Below are 13,988 nucleotides of genomic sequence, written 5' to 3'. Positions count from 1 at the left end.
CCATTTCCAAGTCGGAGGAAATACTCCTCTCCGAGCCGCTCCAGGATCGGACCAGACTGATGCTGCTGCAGCTGCAGGGAGTTTTGGGACTGGGGGGCTGGGACGCGCAGTGGACCGCCAGGACTGTCAATAGCCCGACATTCGTGGCGCGGTAAGAAAGCAACAAGCAGAATCACGGTGGTACCAAGAAAATTGAGCTTCATGTCAGGATATCAACAGGAATCTGTGGAAGAATGGAGAGAAAAATATATTTGGATTATTTTTACGTGATAAGATCGCTTTTTATTTTTTATTTTTTATTTGACGCGAAATGCGCTGCGTAAAGAGGATTTTTACGCACAAAAACACGCAATTAAATGACTCTTTGAGTAGAAAACTAAATATCACACTTTCATTATTGTTACAGGACGTGTTTCATTTCCTTCTTATCATAAATCGAAATCGAAACCTTTCTCCGCGTTGCTCAATCTTGGTGCGTAAAGAGTCACTGGCTCGGTGATGGACACATGGATGGATGATGGACTAACTCTAACTCTCGTCTTCTCTTCCTCTAAAAGTCAACATTTTTCATTTAACTCTAGGTTTTCTTTCAAACAGACTGCGGTGACAAAGTCTCAATGTGGCGAAAATTAAAAAAAAAGAAAAGGAAATGAAACCGTTCCATACCTTCAGTCCTTAGAGGAGGTCCAGCACAAACCGAGCAGGTTGCCAGTTGGTCGTGGAGATGGTCCTCCTGCTACTCCTCAGAGGAAACGAGTATATACGAGTTACTTAAAAGAGTAGAAGCTGAATGGACTTATATAGTCAGGCTCAGTATAAATGTGGCGCTCTGAGCTGAGATTGAGTCTGCGCGTTCCCGCCCGTCTGTAATGTGAATGGACAGAGTGCTTTAGTTTAGATGAGTCATAAGTGAGCGTGCACGCGCGTGCACGTGTGTCTACCTCCCTGCTCCCAGAGTAGGTGCTACACCTGCTGGCATTTTTAAAACCCAAATGACTTCGAAATACCCCCCTCCCTCCCTCACTTTGTTTTTCTTTTTTTTTTTAGAAAAGTTTAAGAGTTCCAAATGACTTCGAAATACCCCCCTCCCCCTCACTTTGTTTTTCTTTTTTTTAGAAAAGTTTAGGAGAAAACATCACACTCCAGAAGAGAAAGGAAGTTGGAGTTAATTCATCACCAACACTGTCTGGTCTTTCATTAGCAACTTTTGCAGTTTTACCATTCAGTGAGGACGAAATGGAATAAATAAAGGTTATTGTCTGTGATGCAGCTCTGACTGGTTCTGTTGGATCACACTTCACCAGTGACTCGGAGCAGTTTCACATGAACTATGACTGTGCATCTGCAAACAGCTCACGCTGAGACAGAGACATTAATTCCTTGCTGCGCCCACCACTTCACTGCCAATGTCAATGGTTGCCTCAGTCAGGTCACTTCAGAGCAGTGGTTCCCGAACTTTTACTACAGCGCCCCCTACTGAAGCTTCAAAATAGCATCAAAACGCCATTCCAATCATCTGTCTCTTCCTACTGTCACACGCAGGTGGTTGGTGTAACCAAGGCATGTCCAAAGTCTGGCCCGCAAGCCAATTGTGTTCCATGTTAAAATGTCTACAGTCCTGGAGCCTCTGTCTTAAAATCAATATGTGACCTGCCTGCACTGTTGACCACAGTATGAAATAACAGCATACAAAAAGCTCTTTTTAAATTTCACCAGAAGATGGTAGCAGACCTGTGGCCGCACTCGACCAGTGATTTTGGTTAAAAAAATAAATAAATAAAAAGAACAAAAAAATGTATGGATTATTATTAATTATCCATCCATCCATTTTCTTTTGTTATCCGTTACGTTACGTTATTAGACAAAAGGAGGAAAAATGAATGAATTATTATTAATTTGCCTTGCTTTACCCCCTGTAAGAGCTCTGCAATCACCAGGGTGGACTCGCCCCCCTCTTTGAGAACCACTGTAGCTGGCTCTCTTTGAAGATGCACAGTCTAACGTTGTGTCATAAAACCACAGAAATCCTCAGCAGCTGAGATTCTTCTTTCATCACAGAAATCCTCAGCAGCTGAGATTCTTCATTCATCATTTTCTTTTGTGTCCTTGTTTGCATCCAACACTTTACGGACAGATTAAAATACCGTTGACTCAGCTGATCACTGTGAATTTTCAATTCTTATAGACGTCACATTTGTTAAGTAACACTTCCCACTATGCAACAGCCATCACAGTCCCTCCATCCACACAGACAAATAGTTTTCATCCATCCATCACGTATAACTCCACATGCAGAGGTCATCGTCACTTTTAAGATTGCTTTTCTTTAGCTGCCAAAAAAAAAAAAATTTAAAAATTCTGACCATCTGATTCTACATTGCTTCTGCAGACATTTGTGTGAACCAGTGTGTACTCCATGATGTTTCTGCCATCGCCACTCCACTTTGTCGCTTTCCATGCTTCAGGGGAGGTGTCAGGTCCCATCATGAGAAACACATGTTGGCTGACACAAATAGAAAACACCGCCAGATGAGAGAGCGACGGACTGAGCTCCTCTCGTGTCACCTTATTTTCAAATCACTGTGCCTGAACACACACCAGTGGGAGAGAAATCCACTCCAGGGACGGCAAACCGGAAAAGACTCAGGCTCCAATGATAATCCCTTTGTTTTCTCCAATTAGAGCACGTCCCTCAGGAGGTCGGGTTAAATACAACACTGATGACTGCCTCCAAGGATGACTTCTCACTCTGACCTGTCGTCCAATCTGTAGTGCACAAAACTGCTTCATGAAATATACATAACACGGAGACTAATAATACTACTACTATACCACTACATGCCGATACCTTTTAATTGATCTAGTCCCTCTCTGATGCACACCATCTACTCCAAACCAGTGGTTCCCAACCTTTTTGGAGCCAAGCCATATGTAAGGAAATCAGGAAAAAACCCAGGACACACCACCAAACAAAAATCTCACAAAAAGTAATGAAATATAATAATCTTCTAGTTTAAATGACCTCATAATTGACTGAAACCTCAGCCTGTTTAGTTGAAGACAACACTGATATACTGGCAGGAATTGAAGAAAGACACTCACAAAGATCTTCTTCAACAGCTCTGATTATCTTTTTAGTTTTCATAGCCATCTGCTGCCACCTAGTGAAAGGGTATTTCATTGTTCTGCCTTTCATGCTTTGAAGAGCAGAGCAAAGAAAAAGCTGATAACTAGGACGTCAGGGCTCAGTCCTTGGACCACCTGACCTAAGACTCTACCCCTGCTGTCTAGCTGCTTTATAACTCGGTGATATAAGTGATGTAATAAAAACACCGTCTGAACATCGAGTGGTAGTCTGGCCTGCCGTCCGCAGGAAACCCCCTTCAAACCACAACTGGATGAAACTCACAGTCACAGTTGTCACTGCTTTCTGCTGATTATCATGATGAAAGCAGATCATTATCTGCTCTGAAGTACTTGATATTTTCACCACTTTTACGAGGGAATTGTCTCACTCATGACACACAGCGGTATAATTGAAAGGGATAACGTACACGCCAACCACATGGAGCTCTCTAAATCATCACCTCCTGAAAAATTCAATGGGAGCCAGCTGGCTCTCCCTGGCCTCCCCTGTATAGTTTGCATGCAATCAGACATGTATGGTGTAGACGGGTGAGAACATGTGAAGCAAAAGCTGTCCATAATGCAGCGGCCCCTCAAGGGTCCTTCTGTCTATATGGATCTCACAAAACAGAAGCTTTCCTAACGATCTGCCACACAGAGGGAAAAAAAATAACCTGCTGACTACCTCACTTTACTTTCTTTGTTTTGATGCATCCTAAATTCTTAATTTTTTTAAATGTATCACAGATTTATCTTCCAGACAGATTAATCTCTGATTCATTCAAAAGCAATACACTAAATTAAATACATTTTTCAAAACTCTCTTTAGTTCTCTTCGACAATTCCGACCTGTGCGTCATATCCTTTTCTTTTTAAAAGGAGACACATGGTTTTGCTTTATAAAAGGCTGAGTAATGTTTCTGCACAGCTGTGGGCTGCAGTTTGTCAGCGATGATTAAAAGTGTGGACAACACACAGATCTGTAACATTTTCATTTACAGGATGAATCACATGTGGAGTCACAGGAGTTTATAGGGTCAGGACACACACTTTGACATTCAATATAACAGAAGGGAAGAAACAGATTATTATCCAGTTTATACACGGATGAAGTCAGATCGCTTCATGTTCCCGTCTCAGCGGCTTCACTGGTGTATTGTGTCAAATATTGGTATCTGTTGATGGACGGAGCTGTAGGTTAGGTTTTATACCTAATGGCTGTTCTGCCACGAAGCACGCGTTCACCTTATTATGGGAAATTTGGTCTCTCTGGTACGTGATGTGCACAAGCACTGCTTTACTCAAAAGTGAGAGGTCGCTCATGTCCACTCTGGGACTGAGATGATTTGTTAACCTAATGATGTGGCACCAGAAAGAAATTGCCCTCTCAAGAGAAAAACTGGGGCAAGGCTGTTCCGCCAAAACTGTAACCCAGTTTTCAGTGTTCTCTAATCAAGTGCTGTCACCGCGGTTTGAGAGACAATTAACGTGGACGCAGACGTTGATTCTGTCTCCGGCTTAGATTTTGAAATGAACTGTGACCCAGTGTGTTTGGACGTGAAGAACCTTCAGGTTTCAGACAGACATCATCTGACAGTTATCATATGGATCAATATGACAGGACGCTGCCAGGGATGGAAACATTTGAAGGGTTTGTCCTTATTTTAGACCGCGTTTGTCTCCGAGCATCAAAAAATCCTCTTCCACTCTCTTCCCTTCTTCATTTTCTGTGTAAAAACAGTTGAACATGTTTTCTACCGTTTCCAACACTTTGGTTCCGAGGTTGAATCGGACATTATCGTGTATTTTCTACTTGGTTAAGTTCATCCGACCAGATGAAGTTGGCCAGTGTTGCATAATCTCCGTTTCATTACGTAAGTCCTTTGGTGAGTGAGTGCGTGTGAGAGAGAAAAGAAAAAAAACGCACAGATTTCTTTAGACGTAAGTGACAAATGAAAAAAAAAATCTCTCTTGTTAAGAGACAAAGACAGTGTCTTCTTTGAGTTGTTGAATTGCTTATTGTTTGGTTCAGTGGGAAGAGGAAGTTGTGATGAAGGAAATGCGTTTGCATCACTGAGCAGGAACCAGTTTTATTTGTGGGATCTGGACTGTGGAGATCATCTGGTTGCCAATACAGTGGGTCTCGCCCTTGTCTTTGCATGACAACAAACACGGTGCCTAATGTGCCCCCTCCCTGCTAAAGGCCATGTGCACAAAACCCTGAGTCCACTCAGATGACCACGCTGGGTATTTTTGCCCTGTGGTGCAGATAATGGATGTCCTTCAGCACATTAGGCAGGATGCAGGCCACTGAAGATGCAGTGAAATCATTTGAAGGCTTTTTCTGAAGCCGAAGCATTGTTGTTTTTGTTGTTGTTTGGTTTTTTTAAAACACATGGCATTAGGAAACAGGGCACAAGGGTTTGGACAAAGAGAACATCAAAAAAATGTGTTTTTTGCCCTAGTCATAAAACGCTGCATTTTTCTTTTCTTGTCTTTGTCTCTAAGACAGCAGAGTATTGTTGATACAGTTGCCAATTGGGTTTTAGCACAATTCTTGCTATTTAGGGTCATTTTTGTAGCTAATTTTATTTATTGATTGATTCATTTATTTTTAGAACGCTTTTTTGATATACATTTTAGCGAATTGATTTGTTATATCTAAACTAACTGTTAGCTACTGGGGTTTTAAAAAAAACCAAACACCTTCAGCATATGTTTTACAGCAGTCCCTCGTTATTTCGCGGTCCATCTTTCACGGATTCACAACTTCACAGGTTTTTGGAATTTGCATGAACTGCCTGAACTGGTCAGATAAAACTAAAGAAAAGAAACACAAACACAAAGAAAGGCATACTAATCTGGAGCTGCTCCATCAACAGCCCTCAACCACCAGGCTCCACTCTCCAAGGAGACGAGCACGTGGTGGACATGTGGACTTTGGATTGGCAGCTGGCAGGATTTGGACATCTGAATTGATCTAGTGTGGTGAATTCATGAAGTGAGTGGACGTCACTGAACCACTCCACATTGACATTGTATCTTGGGATGAGCCTTTATAAAGTGTAGTGACAGCTGTCTCGGCACCAGGACCTGTGCTGTCCTCTGTTCTGCCGTGTTGACAGGAGGTCACCTGAACATTAGCAGCTCGGAGGATTTGAGGTTACCGTCCTCGGTGTTTTCGAGTGTCTTTAAGAACACTCTCTATGTCCGTGAAAAGGAAATAATGAACTATTTATACCTCTGACCCCTTTATTTGTGCTTGTCTTCCCTCTCCCTGCAGGGGTCGCCACAGGAGATCATCTGTTTTCATCTCACCCTTCTCCTTTGCCTTCTTTACAATATCTTCACGTCCTCTCAGCATCCGCTATCTCTCCTCAGCACATGTCCACACCATCTCAACCTCACCTCTACAATTTAATCTCCAAACTCTATATATTTCCCTTCAAACTAATCCGGTCCATCCAGGTCACCACCAAGAAGAGTTTCAACACCTTTAATGTCTCTACCTCCAGCTCAGCCTCAGCCTCAGCCTGTCCTTCAGAGAGTCCCACTGTTTCTAATCACACATCACTACCAGCTCCTTAATCTTCTCTGTCACTCTCGCTGCTATCATTTTATTCAGAAATGTCCCATAATAACTTTTTGCCGATATCTGATATGCCATTATTGTCCAAATACTTAATTTTCCAATTCCAATATAAACCGATATAGGGGGGGCTTATAGATTAATGAATAGATTAATAAAATGAGCTGCAATGCTGCCATCTAGTGGCTTTCACTTTCACATACAGCCGTTTTCCCCCAAAACTATTTTTAGGGCACATATCATTCAAAACCAGGCATTGACACATCAGGTTTTCATTATCAGAGGCAAAACCGATAATAATTCTTACAGATATTACATAATTACGCTAACATTGAGTCAATAATATCAGTCTATAATTACGCTCACATTGAGTCGATAATCGGCTGATATTCTCAGACATCCCTTGTTTTATTTCATATCACATGACTCACACCTCCAGCTGTGCCCTCTTCTGTGACCTTAACTTCCTCCTCTGGTCCAGCAATAAGAATCTTTCCCTTTTCTTAAGTCTTGTTTCCACACTTGTATTCTGACTGTCTGAATGTTACTCCTCATCTCCATCCATCTCTTCACTCTGTCGTCAGTCTGACCACTGTCAGTTCTTCAGGACTGTCGTGTACATATACTAATATCGTGGAGGTCTCAGTAGCATTAGCTTAAATCCTGACTCTCCTGGTGTGTGGACTCCTTTAGTCTCTTTACCTTTAGCCCAGAAGGCGACGTTTATTCCAGCAGAAAAGTTACTTTATTTCCTGTGTCGTGTACCCCAAAGGGCGAAAAAATTACTTTCTGTTCATTTGCTCTTGATTGCAGCTGCCAGACGGGTGTTTCTGCTGCCAAGCATATTGACCTTGTCATAAATCCGCTGCGTCTGAGCCCAGAGGATACGAGTGGTCTTCACACTGCCGAAACTTCAGAGGTGACAGTGGCACAACTGGAGGTTAAACTGTTATTTCAGGTTCTTTACTTTGCCCACACTTCCTGCTCCGGCTGACGTAGCTGAAAACTGCCCGGTGGCAAAGTGCTGTATATACTGCTGTTTCTCATAATGACTTGCTTGTGTTGTGTCTGGGTCAGAGGTGGGACCACCGTAGCTGCAGCTGCCTCGATCACGGGCTATTTTCTCCACTTACATACAATTACATCAAAGACATACGAGTCTCTGTGATGCATTTTACAAATTTAAAAACAATTGGAATTTAGTATAATTTTAATTTTAAGTTTATGAAGGAATTAATGTAATTGAGAAACAGTTTAATAATTAAATCCAAAACTTCAGACTGGTGTGATTTAACCCTATCATTGTCCAGTTTGTTTAGAGAAATCAGTATTTACTGTTTTCAGTCAAACACTGGATAACGACTTTGAAAATATATTCTGGTTTATTCTAGTTTGATGACACTTTTCATCTACATCAATCAAAAACGTAAACCTAAAACATGAGCTTCACAGCGCCTCCCAGTGGTCCCTGAAGTCTTACAAGACAATGTGCCTTAAAGTTTAACTCACAATATCATTCCAGTCATGGACACAGTGATTGGTCAATGTGAACTATCACAAAGTATCGACCGCGGGTAGGTTTTAAATAGCCACTAAGTACAAAAGTCATTTCCTTCAGACTCTCATTCTGTCTCTTTATTACATCATGGCCATTTAAAATCATTGCGGCTGAATTACTTTGGTTCCTTCACTCCGTGCTGCAGCAGATTCCAGGTTGACATGGCAAACAGCACGTCCATCATTCATGGTCATTTTCTACCATACACTGAGCCGAGCCTGGGTGTGTTTTTGTTGTAATAAAAGTCACGTATTTCTAAGTTGACAACGCATTCATTTGTGGTTAGTATGAAGTTAGTATGACCCTCCATTTTCATCTTCAATTCTTTTACGCACTCCCATTTCCACACAGAAAGCCTGGCCTTTTATTAATGAGAGTACGAAGATAAAACAGAGTTAGTGTGACTTTTGTAGTGAGTGGCAAAGATTAGTTCACACAACGCTCTGAAATTCAAATACAGCCCTTTAAAGCTCACTAAGTGCTGTGCTGCTCAGGACTCTCCAAAAATAAATATCTACCTCTATTTAAGCTCATTATATTTAAGTACCTGCATTTACATAGCTAATTAACTATCGCTTTTGTCTGCTGCTAGCTGCTTCAATTTGGAAAAAACAAGTCACATTATTTGGTATATGTTTGTTTTTCCCAATACAGCTCTAATTAAACAACGTGGCCACGAAAAGTCTAGATTTAGTTCAAATAAATGTGTTTAGTACGATAATTTAAAAGTGGAATTAACACATGAACAAAATGACACTCACCGTAAATCCATTAATACCACATCCATCCACCAATCACTGCTCTAATACACAGTTGATACACTTGTTATTTGCACACATTGCAAGAAAAAAAGTTTCACCTGGAGCTTTAAATGATAGCACATCTACGCCACAGAGCCAGAGTCAGACCAGCAGTAACCAAACGGATTACAAGTGACTGTCCACCGATAAATGTTGTTGAAGGCAACAGCTTTACTGACATTCACATTTTGAAAGCAAACGCCAACTTTACTGACATTCACATTTTGAAAGCAACCGTCGTTTTACAAGCCAACGTCAAGATAACTAAAATACGTCAACTCCGGACAACTAATTTGGATCAGTCAAGTAAAAACGTCTACCTGTGATATCTGTTCTAGTAGTACGCAGGACACATTTGTTGTCACATTAAAGAGTTTTGATTTAGTTCAATTAATCACAATTAATTGTAATTAATCCAATTTTTTTTCTAAAATTAATCATTTGACAATGTTAAAAGTCAACCAGAACTTATAGAGAAAACTTTTTTCAAGTTTGCAAACTGTTTGGAATTTCTTTTTTATTTACATCCACCTTCACACAGCAGTTGAGTGGGCTGTGCTGGACTGTCTTCACACAGACTATTTTAAACTCAGGTGGGCTTCCCCCAAGGCCCCTGACCCTCTCTCAGCACCAATTACATTTACTACAGTTATGTAAACATCAATTAGAAGAAGGATTGAGATATCGGCAGATGAGGCCGCGCTCCGTCTCCACTGTGTATGTAGTTGATTCTGTCTCCCTGTTCATATGTATGCAGAGGGATGAGCCTCAGTCATGCTCACAGCAAAAATGTTCTTTACACTAATAAACCAGGAGCAGAGAGTGAGCGGGCCATCTGCCCCACTGAGCCCTGTGATATAACACTGAGCCGCAGGGTGGACATAGTCTAATCTGACTTGGTTTGGCAATGACTTTCAATCAGGGCAGAAAGGAAACCGGAGCCTAACTAACCACAAGTAGGTTGTACTTGGCCCGAGGCGCGTCACACTGTCAAGACGTCAAGACGTTGCTTTGTTGCGCTGCGCACTTCCTCCCAGCCTCAAACAACACGTAAAGATGAAAAAACATGAATGTGTTATCTGGTCTTAATCATCTGTGACACTGAATCATCATGCCTTATTTGGGCGTACATACGGGCTGGAGACTTCGCGGCTGTCACACACATTACACTCCATCGACACCATGAATGACAGCCATGAGCAGAAGAAGGTGAGGTCGCTCTTTCGGGGGGACGGGGGGAGCGGGGGGTTGAAAACTTCGAAATAAACCTGAGAATTCGGTTTTTGGTGTGACTTGTGCTTGTACGGTGAGAAGTGGAAAAAATCTAAATAGACCTAGATTTTTTCAACTTAAAACAACACAGCTAGTTCACTACACACCCTCTGTTTAAGTATAAGTTCTTCGGCTGCAGTAGTTCCACGAGCAGAGACACCAGAGCTAACGTTAGCTACAGCGGCCGTAGTACAGCCAACACTGTATTATTTAAATTGGAAAAACTTTTTTTTAAAATACAAAATAAATATAAATAGTCGTATTCATTTAATTAATAAAGTATTATTATTATTATCATCATAATTGTATTATTATTATTATTAATATCATAATTTTTTATTTGCTAGTCTTAAGCTATTCTGGTTCATAATTATATCTTGAAATGTTTTGACCCACGCTCATTTGAGGAACCCTCTCCCTCCTCCTTTCTCCCCTCTCCCCCTCCTCCCCCTCCACACCACAGAGACTAGTGTTTACAGAAAATGCAAAACCATATCAAGGACTCCTGTGCTTTGACACTAATTAATACTCTTGTTCCTACTCTGAATGACGGCTGTCACAGTCCGAAGTCTTCACAGTACTTTAAAAAAGAAAATCATCTTTTCATACCACACAGGTGCATTGATGCTGCGATCTGCTGATGTTGTCTCCCTTTACATCATACCTGTAATGGGGTTTTTTTTTTCGTGCACTCCATCAAAGGTCCTTTCTGAAACATTCAAGCTGAAGGTCACATCCTACACTCTTCTGTAAGCATGAGGACAAAGGTGCTGATTCAATCCAGCGCTCGTTCTCAAGGCTGTTAAAGTGTTCGTGTGTTTCCAGCCGTTAGTTTTATCGATGCACTTTGATCAGGCACCCAAATTTAGTCGCCATTAAAAACTAATGCATTCAGCAAATCAGCGTAAAAGTGCTTCACGTTGATGTAAAATTATTTTCCTCCTCCAAACAAATCATTAGTGAAATTTAACAGAGACATGTTAGTTTACATTAGCACTAATGTGTTTTTTTTTCACATTACCGGTAACTTTCCCAGATCAAAAGTCCAATACTGAGTTTTTAGAAAGGATGTAGGTTTTTTTAAAACCTTCTTGAAATTCTTCTTAATTGTTTCACTTTGCTCAAACTCCAGGGCACGCAGAGATTACATTTGCATATCAAAGTACGACGCTCGAGGGTCCCTGCATAGATGTATGTGATCCATATTATTTATAGCCAGGGAACGTCCCCTGGGATTCTGACGCTGTTCACCGCCTGTCATTCCCCAGGAAAGGACAGTTGGGCCAACGTAGCGTGCAATTAGGGACTGTTGCATCACGTCAGACCAAAGGCTCGCGACTGACATCTAAACTTTTTTGGCAATAAAGCAAACCAGCTGTGAGGAGTCAGCAAAGATAAGGGGGCCACGTGTTCGTCATCCTGGATTCTCTGCTCCGACACGGATGAGCTCATGTTTAGCATTCTTCTGACACGCAGGCACTCTGTTAGCGCTAAGTGACAGTGGCTGCGTGGATGAGCACAGCAAGGTGACTTCTGCCCTTTGGTTAATGAACGTCCGTGTTCTCTGACTCATCCAACAACATTGACTGATCTATAGAAGCAGTGGCTCCTGTTGAATGGCCCACTCACTATTCCCATGCCGAAGTCTCCTAACATCAGTCCGCTCAGGTCTCCATCCCATGCCCTGAATATATCACTCAGAAAGCATCGCCCGCTGCAGGGGGAGTGGGAACTAAATGCATATTCAATAAGGCCCAAATTAGACTAATGGATTGTCAAGTCAGCCTAAACTTAGGGAAAATGCAAAATTATTAAAGACCCGACGGAATTCATTTGTAATGTGTGTTCTTGGCTTACCTAAGAATAAACTCAAGAAAACTTGACCCCTCACTCTAAACCACTGATGCGCAACTTCCTTGAGGCAAAATTAGCAATGAAAAATTGGCTAATTTTAACATCGCTGATAAATAAGTCATGCTAACTCTTCAGGATGATGTAAAGAAATGATCAGGGAGCGGTCGTGTCGCCTGACTTTTGATGGACTGAATAATGTGGAACCAAAGTTCAAACCAAAGTTAGTTGGCATACCAGGGCACTGCCTAAAAATGATGTGATAAAAACAGAAACTCAACATATTATTTTAGCTAAACACAGTCTGATTCGACCTTCCTCCTGTAGTAAACACCTCCCCAGAGGAATTAATGGCTGTCCGCATTCACTAAGGCTGGGAATAAGTCTAATTATGCACCAATGTGCTCCGATGGACTAATTAACAGGGGATCAATAAAGGCCCTGGATGCCCCGCACCTAGGGGCCCGGTGCTCAGCCCCCTCATTATTGAAGCTTCAAAGAGGATTTCTCTGCCTCCACCCAAGAGGCTGGATGACACATTAGGGCTGCACAGGTTGGGCAAAAGTTGACGCTAACACTTTCCTAGCATGCGTGTTTGTGGACAAAATTACCATGGTAATGTGCACAAGGTGACACATCATTAAAAGACACTCGGAGGCTTCAAAGTCTCCGAGCCACGGTGGCGGTTATCAGGGTCAACGATATGAAAAGAAGGACAGAATCAGTCAGATCTGTGTGAACATCTCTGTACGTGGTTATTATCTGGAGGAAACCAAACACGTTGGTGTTAGGGGGAATCATGGCCTCTCATTTTCTTTGTAATAACTCATTTTAATCACTTCATTTTTTATAGACGTTATTCAACTAGTTAGCTTAGCATGAAATAGCAAGAGCGCTACCAAAAGCTAGGAAATGACTAGCCTGGTTCTTTTAAAGGACAAAAAAAGGATCATCCACATTTAAAGCTCATTAAAAGAGTGTGTTAACATCTGGTGAGCCAGTTATGACCTGGACTTTTTGTATGTCTGTATGACTTTAAGTATGTATAAAAATGACATTACTACACAAGTCAGGTACTACACATGTTGTAATTCAACCTTCAAAAGAAAAACTGCTAAAGAAATATTCTAGCAGTTACGTCAACATGTAAACTCGACCCGGTGTAACCACCATGAACACAGTCACTGTTCAGTTAACACAAAATTAATTAGTTTTTGAAACATGCGCATGTTCCCTGTTCTTAATTAACATGAAACCACAGACATGAAAGTGTCTCTGTCACCGGAGGACAATAACATTTAGAACTCATGCAAATATTTTAGTGTTTTACTATTCATGTAATTGTAATTTACTGACTATGACGTGTGAAGTCCGACTGGGGTAAAATGAATTTCCCTGCCTGACATGATTTTTTTTTTTTTTTTTTTTGCTTTTGTCGTATGTGCTCTGGCAGCCGTGTGACTCGGTGGTTTAAAAAACTAGTTATGAACATATGGGAAGGATTTTTACTGAAAAATGTTCAATTTTTAAAACCAAAGCTTGTACCCTCGCGGTGTCGCGGTTTGGCTGTCACGCCCCCAGTGAATCGCAGGTTTTTAATATTTCAAATGTATTTTTGTATTGCAAATTTTTATTTTTCCAATATTTTCATTATTTTCTAGCCTAAGAAGAAAAAAGAAAGTAAAACATTAGTAAAAGAAATAAATAAAAAGACATTTTGTAAAAGACATACATACAAAGAAATACGCGTAAACAAGATTTGTGAAAGTTTCGTTAAGTTTTTTGTCATATT

At 41.2% G+C, this 13,988-nt stretch overlaps 1 protein-coding gene across 1 annotated transcript in view; it reads right to left on the bottom strand.

Annotated features, from left to right (window-relative positions):
* Positions 1-1,054, bottom strand: part of LOC103377128 (corticoliberin) — a 1,898-nt gene extending 844 nt beyond the window's left edge. The window contains exons 1-2 of the mRNA XM_017031726.2: positions 667-1,054; positions 1-223 (exon numbers count right to left, since the gene is read on the bottom strand). The exon at positions 1-223 is cut by the window's left edge and continues 17 nt beyond it. Coding sequence (XP_016887215.1) covers positions 1-203 — 203 coding nt within the window. The 5' untranslated portion in view covers positions 204-223; positions 667-1,054. The remainder of the gene's footprint in view (positions 224-666) is intronic.
* Positions 1,055-13,988: the final 12,934 nt, after the last annotated feature.

Source organism: Cynoglossus semilaevis, chromosome 3 (assembly GCF_000523025.1).
Source record: "Cynoglossus semilaevis isolate Cse_v1.0 chromosome 3, Cse_v1.0, whole genome shotgun sequence".
NCBI classification, from domain to species: Eukaryota; Metazoa; Chordata; class Actinopteri; order Pleuronectiformes; family Cynoglossidae; genus Cynoglossus; species Cynoglossus semilaevis.
Note: the sequence above shows the minus strand (reverse complement) of the source record. Positions and strands in the feature narration are given on the sequence as shown.